The sequence below is a fragment of the Epargyreus clarus genome, unplaced genomic scaffold (assembly GCF_041222505.1).
Source record: "Epargyreus clarus isolate Ecla_fem2 unplaced genomic scaffold, WU_Ecla_fem_2.2 ptg000034l, whole genome shotgun sequence".
Lineage (NCBI taxonomy): Eukaryota > Metazoa > Arthropoda > Insecta > Lepidoptera > Hesperiidae > Epargyreus > Epargyreus clarus.
Window position 1 is genome coordinate 1,901,452 of NW_027332239.1, and position 16,427 is coordinate 1,917,878.

A 16,427-nucleotide genomic window follows, 5' to 3' on the forward strand; every position below is an offset into this window, starting at 1 on the left:
AGATACTTTAATAACTACATGTATATATTACCCTGTTTTGAGCATGCAATTTTGTTGTATAAGAATTATGTGGTCTTTAGTTGATTTATAAAATACAAAAAAAAATACTGAAGAACATGACAAACGTGATTGGGACTGGGACAACGGGTGATTTAATCCAGGAGACTAACAAAGATCTGCCAGCGAAATCATTTATCTACTACGATCATCGACACGCCCGCCATAGGCGATGCCTGTAGCAAATCTACTTTCTAGGGGACGCTTAAGTTAGCAATGAATGTCTATATGCTATTGGATAAAAAAATAACAATAGGCTACAACGTTTATAGTAAATTTTATTTTTTGATTTTTATTTGTATTATATATAGACATAGACCAAGGCGAAATAGAAGCCTTAATCGAAGAATCGAATCTATTTGACATAAGTATTACAGTGAACAATACAGATATTTCTTCTCCATCATTCGTTATCTTGACAGGCCGACATGCTGTATACATTTCTTTGTGCAGAGTTATCTCGGTTCTTGTAATCTCTGTATTAATGTGGCCTTAACGATTACATTAACGATTAATTTCAACGTGGTTACAAAACAAAAACCATGAGGCTTGTTCTGAGAACTTATTAAAACTGATTTATACATCTTGTAAGGACATCTTTACCTTTGTTTTTCTTTTCGAGAGGGAAACCTTCAAAAGGTACCCGACGACGTGTGAGCGACGCCGGGTTATGTGGGATTTTTACCACACTAAAACCCCCCCGGTGGCCGTCCTCAGCGCTTGTTGGAGAACTCCGGGATCTCCAACGGAACACAACAAGCACGATGCCCGGATCGGGCTCTGCCCTGGTGGATCGTTCGCTCCTCCCACAACATCTGGTGATTACGACGGTATGCGACCACACACACACCGCCGTCCTTCCCGGGGTAGCATACTGGACGGTTCGAGCACCTTGCCGCCCGCAACCCCGGAAGCCCCTTTTAGTCGCCTCTTACGACAGGCAGGGGATACCGTAGCCCTATTAATTCTAGTACCGGAACTACAGGGACAAAGAACGTCTTTACCTGTTACAGGTATACATATTTTATTGAAGATTGTAATTTAATTTCTATTATGGCATGCTGAATAACAAGTAATATGTTAATTTATAAAATAAATAATTCACAGTTGCTGATGGACATAAAATTCAAACAAGACAGCAACTTTACTTAGATCTTTTTTAAAAGCTGCCCCTAAAAACTAAGATAGAACTCCAGTAGATGGAGACCTTATCACGCGTACACAGGAACGTAGACATAGTTTCTTTGAGACTGAAATAAATATATAATGACAGTAGAGCTTCAGGCGGTTAGTTAGACACTTGCTCTAAGAAACCTAACATTTTCATTCGACCTTACGACTAGAATTTATTTCTGCACATTCTTTAAACTAATCATAATCAACATAATGATCATTGACACCTACGCGTACTTTTTAAATACCACACAAACTCAATCAAGTCAAGGAGTCATAATTGCAATAGAAACATGTACACAATTAATAAGTCACTATAAATAAACGCATAACCTCAACATTTGTATGGACTCGCCAACAATCACTGACCTTTATCAGTCAATCGCCAGGCACTCTCGCGTTTTGCATTTCAATCTTCGTACACACTTCCAATCGAAACACTTGTATAGAACAATAAGTGTACCTACAATCGTACATGATGATATGAGTCTGTTTACCCATTGTACGTGCTGAAGTGACTCGGACGGGAATAAAGAACTCCATGCACTTGGCCTCGAGTGATAAAACATTTGAACAATGTTTGTTGGTGCCTATTTCAAGTGTTTACATAAAGTAGCCGATACCGAGTATCAGAACGAGCATATTGAAGTTGTTTATGACCATACTACGTGATTTTTAGCTTACTCATCCATTCAAAATACGAGTTATTATGTTAAAAAGTTAAAACCTTATCTTTTCCGACGTCCGTACATGTAAGAATTCATTCTGTATTCGATTCCTTGTTACTCAATAATTAATCGTTTTAATTCTGTTGCTGTTTCAAGTAATTTTCAATCTTCTTTAATATTCAACTTATTTAATATTAAAAAGGTTCTTCTTTAATAAAAATGCTTAACCGCTGACGTTAGACAAGGCTTATTCGCTTTAAATATTTTTTATAGCAAATTTTTTCGAGATCGCGTATTTTTCGTTATTTTTTCAATATCTGACTTTCCTTGAATATACACGGTTGTTTAACCTTTAGCCTATTATCGATAAGAATTCAATGAAAATTATCTCCTTTTAATTAATATGGTGTACTTAATTATTGATAACAAACGGTGGTTACGGAGAGAGTCATTAAGCCAGATTGCGTACAATCTAATGATACGTTATCAAGTGCATGATAGTCGATAAGACGTCACGACACTCGCAGTACAACAGTAAGAAAATTTCCATATTTTGATCTGTATTTTCCGTACAGGCAAAAACAATCATACCGTGACATTAATCCGTTTCGTAAAATGATAGTTATTTAAGTAAATTATGTAACTTCTCATTAAAAATACCCATTTAACCCGCCCGGATTCAGTGTATACTCAATTTTATAGAAATCACAATATTTCTGTAAAATTTAGGTATATCTTAAATGGCATAGAAAATTGCAGAATCTTTTTCTCTTATCTGAGACACCAGATTGAAGTCTTTGAGAAAGCAAGGTCCCAAATGAATAGTCTCTTAAAGCGACCTATCCGCCACAGACGCTTAGAATATCTACTCCAGCATCGTCATGCGCCACTAGCACTCGTGGTATCGGAAGCCTTAATTAATACCCGGTCCGACCCCGGGCCGAGTGCCCTCTTAAACCGTTACTGAGACGAGATATCGCATAAATCTTACGTGACACATACCATCCGACACAGGTTTTTAACGAAGGTATACGGCTCGAAGCGGTGACTTTATTGCAGCTCTCGGATCATAGACAAAGAGACCTATTTTTTTGTCTAAAATAATGATTGTTGCACATTTACTTGCACTGCACATTGTTTCAAGATAGATTTTACTGATACCATAAAGTGAATGACATTTAACATTAAGACTATATTAATAAATATGTTGCAGGGGCAAGGAAAGCCAATTATCCAGGAAAAGAGCAACATATTAATATTATTGCAAACAAACGTGCGGTGTTTAACAGAGCAAAAGAGGGATTTAATTAATAATTTCTTTAATTGAAAGTTCATTCATTGGAAATTTGGAATAATAAAGTAAAGTAATTAACGCATGTATGAATTGTTGTCATTTAACAATGGATATCTCCATTCGAATCTTTATTCACAAATGCCTTAACTAATCAATAACAAAAAAAATTAACGAATTCTTTAGCGAGTATCTACAACACAATACTTGTTAGGCAACCCGCACGTTGTGTAATTGGCGATACCATTTTATTCTGCTATAAATACTGGGTTTTAGTGTAGATGACCATAGTAGATATTAGGTAGGTAGATAGGTAGATATTACAAATCAGAAAAAAAACTAAACCGGTCGACATATGTGATCAATTTTAAAGGTATGTGTTATGGACTTTCTTTCGTCATTTCTTCTCTGAACTAAACATCTTAGTTAACGATAACATATTATTTACATTTGAAAAAATCTGTAATTTTTTTTATTATGCTCTGATTTGATTAGATTTATTACAATGATCGATAACAAGTATATTGGAATTAGAATCGAGGTGAACTAACACGAATTGATTAAATAAACACACAATGAAGGCATATGTGAGTCGAGATATTTTTGTTAGATTACAATATTCATTATACCCACTACAATCATAAGTGTCATATCACTTGGTTCATATTATGGGAATAATATATAGTTAGTTTAGATGATATTCCTGATAAACTTGAGAGGCATGCCACGATTAAATGCAACTTATACACAAATACACAATAGTACACAAACATGAAAAACAGCAAATACAAAAAAGTAAGAATCATAAAAGTCCAGGAGCAAAGCCAAACCGATAACCCACATAGCAATAGCAAATCAGTATTAACGGTGATTCATTCAAATTAATTTTTAGAAAATAAATGGTTATTGGTACAAAATAGGCGATATTCTTAAATGAGCTGGCAACACCATGGAATGGAATCCGGTTGTCAGATACGGTACGGTACTACTCTCAATAACTAAAATGACGTAATGCGCATGACGGGAGTGTCATGTTTGACTTCGTGTGGCGACTGGCGACTGGCGAAACCAATCAGTGTTTTCCTGGTACTTAGGCTTAGCAGACTGTTCTCGTTTGTATTGAAATTAAATTTAATTAAATTGCATTATTATACACCTACCAAAAATGTTCATTTTACACACATGATCTGATTTCTTCGCAACGATATGCTCTGTAGAACAAAGTCATTACATTAGCATTTGTTTTTCTGCATTACAACAGTTAAAACCCGCGCTACCACATTCAGGCAGGACTAACGGTACATAGAATACAAACAGCGGGAGAAAGCGTAGACGATTTTCAAGCGAGTGAAAGCCCACAAGTCAGTGCAGCGGCCGCGTCGTGTCGGACGGACGACAACATACATCTACAAGAATGTCGCTCGCGATAACGTCTGCAGCAGTTGTGATAGCGGCTGGCGTTTATTGGTATCTGAATAGGCACAAGCGGGTAAAGCACATATTAAGTGAACTACGCTACGCGCTCGATATGCAGGGAGCCGGCGCCGGGGGCCTCATAGACGACTGGGTGAACGTGTGGAGGAACAAGATAGTGTTGCCAGACGCAAACAAGAGAATCGCCGTAATAACGGGAGGCGCACGCGGAATCGGAACGGAAGTAGTTAGAGGACTATTGAAAGCAAAAATGACCGTCGTCATGGGCATCAGAAGACCAGAGTTGGCGAAGAAATTGGCCGAAACTATGGAAAACGGTCACAAACTACACGCATTCCAGTTAGATTTGCAGTCAATGAAGTCGGTCAAAGAGTTCGCCGACAGCGTTTTGAAGGAATTTCCCGAAATTCACTTGTTGGTAAACAATGCGGGCATTATGTTTGGCGACTACAGACTCACAGAGGACGGCTTCGAGTCACAATTGGCTGTGAATTATCTCGGTCATTTCTACTTGACACACTTATTGTTGCCAGCATTAAAAAAGGCCGGCAATAAGGTGCAACCTTCGAGAATCGTAAATGTGACGTCATGCGGACATTTTCCCGGATACATTTACTTCGACGATATCAATATGAAGGAGCATTACGATACTACCGCCGCATACGCACAATCTAAGTTAGCCCAGGTATAACTGGTTTATGTTTTTATAGTTGTAAACAACATTTAGGTCCTTGATCTTTCAAGTGTTATTTGAATTGATACCATTCTAATATAGAATTCTGTATACATCCTAAAAGTTTTATCAATAAGGTACATAATACAAGTATTAGACTTACAGAATTTCTTAATACATAATGTTCAATAAATATTATATTTGTTTCAGATAATGTCAGCAAGATATGTGGATAAAATTCTAGAACAAGATGGAGTTAACGTCAAATGCTATTCTGTACACCCTGGGATTGTCGACACTGATCTTTTTGAACACTCCAACTTCAAAAAGTTCCCATGGTTGAAGAAAATGTTCTTCAAAACCCCAGAGAAGGGAGCGGTTTCAATACTTTATGCGTGTTTTGACAAAGAAATTGAAGACAGGGGAGGATTGTACATCAGTAACTGCAAAGAAGGCTTTAGCAACAGATTTTCGAAAAATGCTGAGCATCAAAAGAAACTATTTGAACTATCTTGTGATTTGCTTAATTTTAATGCAGACAAGTTTGGTGTTGTATGTCAATAATATGATTATTATTTACTAAGTCTTCTTAATTAAGACTGATGATGTAGATGTATAAGTAAATATTCCATTTATATCTTTGTATTACTATTTATTTATTAAAATATATTATACATTTTTGATACTTGTTTTTTTAGAAACAAAGCCATCTTTATCACTTTTCAAATAAAACTCAACTAGTAAAGATTCGCTTAAGTACAGAAGTTTTACCACTACCATACCTATTTAAGAGTACAACAAACCCTAGTTTAGGATTTAGATGAAGAAATAGAGTCTTAATAGAGTACCACTTTAAATAATCTGTGAAATCTGAATAAAATTATCATTAGAACCACAAGCAATTCATGTTAAAATCTTAAATTGGCTCAAATATCCATAAAAAGTAGCTAGCAAAAACTGTGCTTCTTGACTAATCTGATTAATAACATTGATGAGTCATAGCTTAATGCACCATCATCTACCGCGCTGGGATTAAAAGTATACAGTATGAACAATAGCTACAATTTGTATATTTCCAAATATTTTAAAAATAAAATATTTTACTTTTTTTATATAATCATGGCCACAGAACACATATAAATTTACAGTTGTTATTCTTGTAGTAAACTACTTCTGGATCCAAAAACTACAATTTCCTATAAAAGCTCCATCATATATTTTAGGGATTGCCACAAAAATCTTCTAATGAGTTTTTGAGTTTTGTTATAAATTTGCAAATAAGCATACACATAAGCTTAGGAAATGACAATAACATGTAAATCACATATATTTTTATTTTATATGAATCTTATTTCTGTACCTGAAACTGAACTCTGAACGATCACATAACTGAACTTGCTAGATGTTAAAAGGAAGTCATGAATTCTAAATTTGATTTTAAATGTAAACAGCATTATCTGTATTTACCAAATATTACCTATACCACACAATTTAATTACAACATTTATAATAACTTTATACATACTAAATAATATTGAGTTTGTTTTCCTGTTGCTTTAGGTATTATACAAAAACACCTTAATTACTTTTTGTAGTTTATAATAGTATTTATTTGTGTATATTATCTACAAAACCCTCATAATTTAATCCCTCATAATATAATTGTATAAATTGCAAAATACGAGACTAATGGTCAATGAAACTGCTATTAAATATATTTATTTTGTACAGGCCTAAGTGCCTGCCACTTACAAACTGTAAATTATTTTTTACTACAAAATCAGAATATGACCTATACAATGACAATAAGTTTGTCTTCACCGAGGTATGCAACCACCATATCTTTTATTAGAAATGTATGGTTAAAAATAAATTCTACAAGTGACAAAGTAGTCTTGATTAGCATACATAAAATTAATACAAATGTTGTTATATAAAACCATTTAAGTAAGTCAGTGAGAGGTGACACAAGTGGAATGTCAACTTCTGCCAATTATATTATTTTTTATGTGAGCATTATATTACACTGTGACCACTTTGATGGTGAAAGCTATTTGTATGATTGTTTGTGTATGTAACATGTAGACGGTACGGTAGGCATGGATTGAATTTAACTCAGTAGTATTATGGACCTTTAGGTAAAAAATAAGTAGCAATGGAACAGCCAATGACAGTAGAATATTGATAGTTAGAAACCCTTTCTGACATAAAAATTACAGATTTGTTGAGACACATTAGTAAGGAATATATTTATGAAGTCATTATTCGTGTTTAAAGATATAATATTCATTATTTTCCTGAGGAGGTATGTGGCTTTACTGATTCTGGCTAATTATAATAAACAGAATTATAAATAATTATTATAATGAACATTACTGTTCAATATCTTATCAATGTTTATTATAAAATTTCTTTGCAGAGTAAAACAATAACATCATTATGCTATAAAAAGTTTGATATAGGTTGACAAGCTTATGTCTTCGAGAAATAACGTAAGAAGCTTTATGTAAAGGAAAACCCACAAAAAAATCTCTGTAGGTCGGTGATTTAATACCTTTACATCGACATATTTCTTATTAAGTGAAATCCAACACTATACAAAAAAGAATAACTAACTCACCTGCTAAAGAAACCAGAGAATCCCTTCTTCTTGAGTTTACTGGTTTCCTGATCAGTGACAACATCAGCCAGCTCATCTTCCCTCGATGCACTGGAACCAAGCGAGCACTCCGACAAACTGGATATGGTGCTTGAGAAGGAACCTCCATCCTTCCCTCGGTGGTGACCACTCACACTACCACCCCACTGAAGGGTGCTCTTGGGAGAATCACTAGTATCACTCTTCTCGCAAGTCGATATCGAGAAATTGCCTTCATCACTGAAACTGCTCTTCTTCGACAGCTTGTCGAGGTCATCAGCAGTCTCCACTGGTTTCTCGACTTTAGGACTCACAAAATGCAACTGCTTCGTTATGGGATTGTACGCTAGTTGCATGTTATCCAACGCTTCACTGAGGCGCATCCCGCCTTTTTGGCAAGGAGTCGACATTCTGAAGATTCGAATATCGAACTATATTCAAGAACTACATCCATCTTTTATAAACCAAAACATGACTCGGATATGCCATTTCTAATGCTCGTTACTAATTTGGCACCACTAATTAATAATATAACACCGTTTTCGTATATTATTTACTTACATACCGCACAAAAACAATTTAATTATTTCGGATATAATTAGAAAGCTTGTGAAAATAACAATTTTATTATCTCATTAACAACAATAAATAGATAAGTTATTATTTAAAATCTTCGAAATAACTTGTTTATTTGATTATAACACTACTTTAACGCTACCATTGCTGTTTATTCAATTAAAGAAATCGTAGAAATTAAAACACAAAGCCACACACCCACCACCTTTTCCTTTCGACTGTAAATAAATTGACATTTGCATCACAGCTCGTTCTTGAACGAAAATCACGAGTATTCATAAGAATGAAATATAATGTAACTAAAATAAAAAGCTTACATCGCTTTAGCATTTATGAATAAAGTATGAACATTCTTATTTGGTAGGATTCTTATTGCGTATAGAAATGGATTTACTAGTTTCTGAACGAAATATTACGTTTTGATATTGCACATGTTTAAGATGTACGTAAGTAAAAGCATATATGTGTATTATATTTTAATGCATTTATTAATGAAATATATAATGACACTGCTGTAGTTTGTATTGAAATGCATAATCATTGCCTTTTCATTATAACTTTCCTATTGTAAAACTAACTTTAAAAGTATGTACAACGAATTGACAAGATAGTTTATACATCTTGAACAAAACAAAACGCAATGGAGAATGCCCATTAAAAATATTTTCCTTTTAATTTGGGAAAACTTGTCAAAACAAAACTTGGAATCACAAATATTTATACAGTGATTTCAAAATAAAAATTTGTTTCTAAGCTCATTGTTACACATAAAAATATGAAATATATGAATATTTTTGGTACCAGAAATCATAAATACTTTTGTCTCACTTTCCAGTCCTCTTAATTAACTAATCTTGAAAACAGATAAATTAATGTTGATAGAACTTTCTCAGAAAATAAGAGGCTTTGTAAAAGATGGGATAGGCTATTTTTACTTCAGGCTACTATTAAATTACTCTTAAAAGAAGTTAATGTACCCAAGTTTTTACCTTACTGCGAAGGGTAATTTTTCTCATGTTCAGGTTTCTTTTTAAATCTTTCGCACGCCTTACGAATCCAAACGGCTCGACGGCTTTTAACAGTTTTAACACAATAAAGTGCACTACTAACTGTGGGAGTGACATAAGCTTATTGCCCTTCTCAGTTAATTATTTTTAAGCAGCCGGCTTTTCCGATTTTGTTAGTATTTATTAGTTAAAAATAGACAATCACTCATGAAAACTTTTGTCGTAATAACTTCATTTAATTTGTTACAAAATTAACATTTTGTTTTGAACTGATCAATAGACTTAAATTTAAAGAAGAAAACAAATAATCCATTGAATACAAAATTGTGGATTTGATATAAATATATTTATTATTCTGGTTTCGATAGGTAAAAATCAAACACATTTTAGTATGAAAATAATTTATTGTGGTGTTTTGTTTCTATATTGCAAATATTTCGATTCTGTGTTCTCACTGTAATGCCGCTCATCTTAGATGAAGACAGAGATGTAATTAAACTATTATTACAAAAATATATTCGATATTATTTGAATATTTACAATTAAATACAAAGTACGCACAAAGTTAACAAAAATAAAAAAATGACGCTATGAACTCACACGACTGACGTAATTACTCGAAATTTACAAAAATACTCAATAAATAATAACACATCTAAACAACCCTTTGCCTTCAACTGATTTTACTCGAGTCAGTGTCACGCAGTTCCGGAAATAGTTCTAGCACGCACAAGTCCAGTAGATTGTAGACTAACTGTAACAAAACAATAGTATTATGAAAATTCAAATAAAAATTAATAACAATAAAAATGTTAACCGTTGAAGAATAAGAATATCTAGTTAATTTTCGACAATTTAAATATATTTTAATTTCCTACATAGTAATAATGTCCATCTGTAAGAGAAAGTAGGCGTTCTTAAGGACTTTTTAGCAAATTTTCTTAAGAGCATGCATTTTGAAGGAAAACATGGGTTTGCTTTACTGCTACTAGTACCGTTTCATTTCTTATTTAATGTAGGTGCTACATACATATACTGGGGTTATAATTTCCCTGATGTGGGACATATGCAACAAGACATATTTATAGACATTTTTATAACTTTGTTATTAGTGCATAAACACACCTGTTTATTAAGCTGCGGACACTGTACAACCTCGAACGCAGTGAGCACCGCCGTGGGCAGGCCCGGTCCTACAATAATAGTGGCACTTGGAGGAATACTGTTCAGTAGCTGCTTGCGAGCTTGCTCCCGCTGTAACAACGGATCCATTCGCGGCGTGGACGCCTTCTTGCCAAATATGACAGCTGGAAAAGTGTAAATATTTATTTATTAAATTGAAAATAAGTGTAATGAATATAAGTATATAAAATATTATGAATTACGCTAGAAATCTTACTCATATTATGCAAATTTTATACTACAACTATAAAAATATGCATAATAAATATGTCTTTAAATACAGTTTATCATAATGATTGGAAAATATTTTTTAGATTTTTTGCAAACTTAATGTGTAAAAAAATATTTTATTCAAGTAATAAACAACTTGCAGTTTGTTTACAGATCAGTGGCCACTGCCACCGATAGACATCAGCTGTTATCTATCTATCTAAATATTGGAGATCTATGTGATGTGGTGGACTTGTTGCCTGTCTGCAGCCCCACAGATACGTTGCTACAATCCCCGCCAAATTGCTAGTCCGTTGTGAAATTGTTGCAGCAAGTGTAGTCATACAATTGACTATGGCGACACGATTCATTTCTACATTCAGAGTGGACTAGCAGTTTTACAAATGTCTCTTTCAATAGACTCTATAAATAACTGGTTAATACTGCTGCAATTAGGGTAGTAGTGCCTCCCGAATGGGACCATGAAGGGTTCTACCCACATTTAAATTAACAAACGTAAAATCACGTGTTACACCTTGTTCCTCTTTGCTGTCTGTACGCATATCCGTGAGTCACTCTGTGGACTCATTGAAAATCAGCGCCGTGGTGCAACACACCATGGCATCAATGCTGAGTGAGTGCCTTTTCCGTATGCAATGTATACATACAAGCATAGGGATATGCAAGAACGCATCTATTTAACTGTTGTATTTTTTTCTTTTTTACTCGTTTGTGTTGCTATATTATGTATCTTAAGTTTTCGATTAACCTATTTTTGTAATTAATTATTGTCATGTGTGTGTACAATGCATTACGTAATAAAGTTATTTTTATTCTATTCTATTCTAAAATAGAAGCAGCACTAACCGTGTCCGAGCCGCACGAGATGCGCCAGCCGCCGCTGCGGGAGCGCGGCGTGGAGCGCGCGGGCGAGCAGGCGGCGCGCGGCGGCGTCGGCCAGCGCGCGCGCCGCCGCCAGCGCGCCGCCCAGCACGCCCGACACCACGCCGCGCGCCTTCACTAGCTTCACCACTGGCAACACACACATATTGGACACACTGTTAACGCCGATATCCAACGAAATATATTGAGCGCCGATGTCAGAACTATGTACTAAACTAACATTTATTTATTTTTTTTACTTTGTAGTGACATAGAAGTCGATTGTATTTTTTTGTTATTTTTTTATATATGTTTGTGTTTTTTAAAATTCTTTAAAATTTGGCCTCCATCACAGGAAGTAGCAAGCGTAGACCCCATTTAGAGTTCAAATGTCAAACTTACATGTGCGATTTTTTATGTCAATTATATGCTTCTTTATTAGTATTAGTAGTAAAAAGTAGTTTAAATAGTAAAGATTTTGAAAAGCATCTACCGCCCTGGGAAATTTCATGTATTTCATGTACATGTGAACATCCATACATACAACGTTACACAGAAACGTCAATATGATTATATCAGTAGAACGATCGATCCCAAGTAGAACAACTCACACAAATACAGGAAGCACTGCGCGAAGCCAACCAGCGCGGTCTGATGCGTCGTATCCCGCACCATGGCCGCGGGAACTACGTCCACGTCAAAGTTGTTCTGGAAGACGGTGTTGAGGATATTCCGTCCGTTTGTCTCCCGCGCCGGCAAAAACTGCTCGGCGGCTGTATGCTCCTCGCTGACTTCTAACGCTTCTTCCACTTCTCGTGCTGTGCCGTGCTTTCTGGAATAGCAAGGTTTTTTGGACGTGAGAAATACTCTACAAATATGTCTGTATGTGTAGTCCACGAGGTCTAAGCTGAGCTTTGCATTAGTGTGAGTGAACATAAAAGTGGTGTCAGATAAAAAACTTAAAAAATATATATAATTTTTTAGTTAGGTACAAAGTTGAAGAGGTAATATTGTTTAAAAAAATTGATAGTAAAATGTCGCGGATTATACCTAATGTTATATGTCAAATTATATTTTACTTTATGAATGAATGATTGTCTGCATGCTATGTCAAAATTAAAGCTTGACTTTTTTTTTAAATATAAAATCTTGAACACTCACAAAGCCTGATACCGTTCCTTGTCCGTCGAAATCAAATAATTCTTCATGAAACTCTCCAGATGTTGTCCTTTCTCTTTCCTCAGCTTATGTGCTACTGACTGGTATATATTTCCTAAGTCTGTGCCGGTGGCGTTTAGGGTGGAAGCTTGGACCACCATCGAGAAGTCGCCGTCCACTGTGAGGAATAGGTAGAGAAGTTCGCTGGTTTGGAGAAGACTCTTTTGAAGAAGCCGCTGGAGAAAGTCTTCGTATTTGTACCTTAGTGTTTCGAGTGGACTGTTGTCTCTGAAATAATTTAATAAATAATTAATTTTAATGTTAAAATTTTATAGATGATGAGTCAATTTAAAAAATATGAATTCATTTTCTGTGTTTATATTTAAGAAATAAGGTCAATATAATTTTGTAATCATTTACATTTATATTTGACATAATACACTTATGTGAATTGCATTGGAAAGGAAATAATGTTTGTTAACGTAAATAAAGAAGTCGGTTAAAAAACCTATTTTTTACCGTAAAGAAGCTTATAAGTTTAGGTAAGTTATTTTTGTTATTTTAAAATTTTAGATTCTTTCAAACCATAAATAAAAGAAGTGACGTTTACATAATATATGACTAAGATAAATGAACGAAGATCAAGATCAATCTGAGTATCGTGGGCGTATAGTCCGCGTAAAACTGCTAGTCCATATAGCAATGAATCCCGTCGCCATAGCAAATTGTATGACTACCTTGTTGCAGTAACTTTAGAGCGGACTAGCAGTTGACTACCCGTGGTCACAGCAACTTCAGAGCGGACTAGCAGTTGACTACACGTGGTCGCAGCAACTTCAGAGCGGACTAGCAGTTGACTACACGTGGTCGCAGCAACTCCAGAGCGGACTAGCGTGGTGCGTACCTGCGCGAGGGCAGCGGCAGGTCGTGCAGCAGGCGGTCGCCGTGGAACTCGTGCAGCTTGGCGCGCAGCAGGTGGAAGTCGTGCTCGCTGCGCTCCGCCGCCCACAGCGCCGCGCCGCCGCCGCCCGCCCCGCCCGCGCGGTGCACCGCCAGCCGGAACACGCGCACCGCGCCGCGACGGGGAGGCGCCGCCTGTCACATGACATAAATACAAGTGATGAAACTAATATTCGTGCTCCTGAATATACTTCGTAGACTTAAACAATCCTCTATCATTTCAAAAAAAAAAATACTTTTTCGTTTATTTCATTAAAAGATTTTGATTTATTTTGTTTATTAACTTTGTTATTTTCAATTCGACAACAAAAATATTGAAAATTCAATTTCAGCACATAAATTTTCTGTAATATAGTTTGCCGAGTAGACAGTGAAAACTATATTTTGCACACCCTTTACAAGATGACGGCCCTGAGACAAAAATTGCCGCCGCTTACACTAATCACCTCTTGACCACCAGAAAAGTCCTCTGACTAACCTATCAATTTAACTTTTCAGTGAATTGTATACACAAAGTAATCACCTAATAGACTAAAGCCAAAACAATTTTTCCTTAATATACCAACATTGATTGTCACAAAACCTAAAGACCTCAGAAGTTCACTCACCAATCTAGTCTCAACATGAGTGAGCACAACTTTATACGTGCTGAGATCCTGTTCCCCGAGGGTTTCCTCCGCAGTTATCGAGTCTAAGTACTTCAAAATGTCCATGTTCTCTATACCATCTCCTTCGGGCAGTTCCTCGCTATTCGTGAAGCAATCGAGGACCTGCCCGTCGATCGTCTGAGGCTTGAGAGCACCCTTCAACTTACTACCTAGCTTAAGCGTTGTGTTCAGTAATCTGTCTTGTGGCCTGCGAAAAGACAGACCCACACAATTAATGGAATTCTTTATATTATGAAGAAAATATTGTGTATATTAAATTCATTATTTAAAGTCTTTAAAAAATATACTCATAAATAAGTATAGATATTCCGCCTTGTAATGGCTGACATGTGTCAGCCATTTAATGGTTATCATGCTGTAATTTACACAGAAAAATGCCGACATGTGCAGTCAAGTAGTACAAAAACACGAAATCGAAGAAAAAGTGCGGAGAAATATCGTTTCATTCGTAAATGATTTAAAACTATATTTTTTTAATATTTTTCAAACACGAAAATAGATTACAGTGACAATTTCAATTGTCAAAATTGATTACATTTCCTTGTTAGGAGTGAGTAATCTTTACTAATCTATGAGTATACTGTATAATATGTGGAGGCTGTACATTACCTTTTGGTCATCTGTTTGTTATAGCCAACTGGTATTCTGGGCCCAATTAACAACTTATAATACTGAAACAACAAAATTATATTATTGTTCATTACAATCCTTTAAGTGTATGAGTTGTAAGAAAAAAATATTTTACCTCTTCACTATGTAAAAATTTTGGCATCATAATTTTCTCTAACGCTACGTGCGACTGTCTCGCCGCTTGATACAATGCTCGACTTGTTTGTAATCTGGAAAAGAAACACGTTTATTTAAAACTATATTATTTAAAATACTCAACTGACATTCATGGGTTAGAAATGGGTGGATTAGATGGGTACGGGTTTATAAAGCGTATCCGAATGTTTAAAGGCTACATGTTTAATACCATGTCTCATACCCGAATAATTGAAGACCAGCGTCGGAGGCTCGGGTATAAATTGCTGAATATTCAAATGTAATATACGCACAGCTCGCATGCCTCGAGTCGATCCGCGTGCACAGTTCGGGATGACGTCACGTGGGCGTGGCTTGAGACGGGAGCTAACGCCATACTGTGCACTCAGCTCCAAGTGACGTCACGGAGGCGCACTAGAGACGTGCGCACGTACTGAATGACGTCATCTGCGGTGGAGTCCAGCAGCTAGTGCAGCTCCTGCACGAGTGCACGCGGTAGGGGCACGCAGAGCGTGTCGCACACGATGTATCGCGCGTACAGCTCCGGGTGACGTCATGGGGGCGCGCTAGAGACGGGCGTACACTTACCGCGTGACGTCATCGGCAGCGGATTCCAGCAACTCTCGCAGCTCCTGTACGAGCGCGGGCGGCAGCGGCACACATGGCGTGTCGCACGCGATGTACCGCGCGCACAGCTCGCACGCCTCGCGGTGCAGCCAGCGCTGCTCCGCCAACGTCAGCTCCGGGTTCAGGATGCGCGTCTGGAAGAGCTCTGCGAACAAGTAATATGTGTTATGGCATCTTCGATTTATGTATCGTGCGGCCGCAACTTGGCTGCAATGCGACCGCAACTTTACGACTCTATCTCGAAAATTAACGTTCTTGACTCCGCAGATTGTCTACCCGTTCAATTGCAGGGTTGCAACCACGTAACTCACAGCGGTTAATTTAAACGCCTTGAAGAACGTAGCTAAAATTGACGCGGGAGCATGTTCGCGAATTTTCGCGCAGGAGGCGCTCGACGTCCCCTCAATATTTTTTGTCCAAACCCAGTTAAGCGCGAATGAATGGTTACATGCAACTGT

General features: G+C 36.4%; 3 protein-coding genes across 3 annotated transcripts in view; 1 reads left to right on the forward strand and 2 right to left on the reverse strand.

Moving 5' to 3' along the window:
• LOC140756263 (TBC1 domain family member 12) overlaps positions 1 to 8,752 on the reverse strand; it is a 40,852-nt gene extending 32,100 nt beyond the window's left edge. Inside the window, exon 1 of the mRNA XM_073091740.1 lies at positions 7,917 to 8,752. Coding sequence (XP_072947841.1) covers positions 7,917 to 8,344 — 428 coding nt within the window. The 5' untranslated portion in view covers positions 8,345 to 8,752. The remainder of the gene's footprint in view (positions 1 to 7,916) is intronic.
• Positions 4,224 to 5,977, forward strand: LOC140756264 (retinol dehydrogenase 11). Its single transcript, XM_073091742.1, has 2 exons — positions 4,224 to 5,308; positions 5,507 to 5,977. Exons 1-2 carry the CDS (start codon positions 4,604 to 4,606, stop codon positions 5,858 to 5,860), a joined length of 1,059 nt encoding a protein of 352 aa, XP_072947843.1. The 5' UTR covers positions 4,224 to 4,603; the 3' UTR covers positions 5,861 to 5,977.
• Positions 8,753 to 9,901: 1,149 nt separating the features above from the next.
• Positions 9,902 to 16,427, reverse strand: part of LOC140756152 (uncharacterized) — a 39,919-nt gene continuing 33,393 nt past the window's right edge. Inside the window, exons 28-37 of the mRNA XM_073091592.1 lie at positions 15,931 to 16,114; positions 15,323 to 15,416; positions 15,187 to 15,248; positions 14,518 to 14,764; positions 13,854 to 14,044; positions 12,953 to 13,237; positions 12,403 to 12,623; positions 11,777 to 11,941; positions 10,643 to 10,824; positions 9,902 to 10,271 (exon numbers count right to left, since the gene is read on the reverse strand). Of these exons, the coding sequence (XP_072947693.1) occupies positions 10,191 to 10,271; positions 10,643 to 10,824; positions 11,777 to 11,941; positions 12,403 to 12,623; positions 12,953 to 13,237; positions 13,854 to 14,044; positions 14,518 to 14,764; positions 15,187 to 15,248; positions 15,323 to 15,416; positions 15,931 to 16,114 (1,712 nt within the window). The 3' untranslated portion in view covers positions 9,902 to 10,190. The remainder of the gene's footprint in view (positions 10,272 to 10,642; positions 10,825 to 11,776; positions 11,942 to 12,402; positions 12,624 to 12,952; positions 13,238 to 13,853; positions 14,045 to 14,517; positions 14,765 to 15,186; positions 15,249 to 15,322; positions 15,417 to 15,930; positions 16,115 to 16,427) is intronic.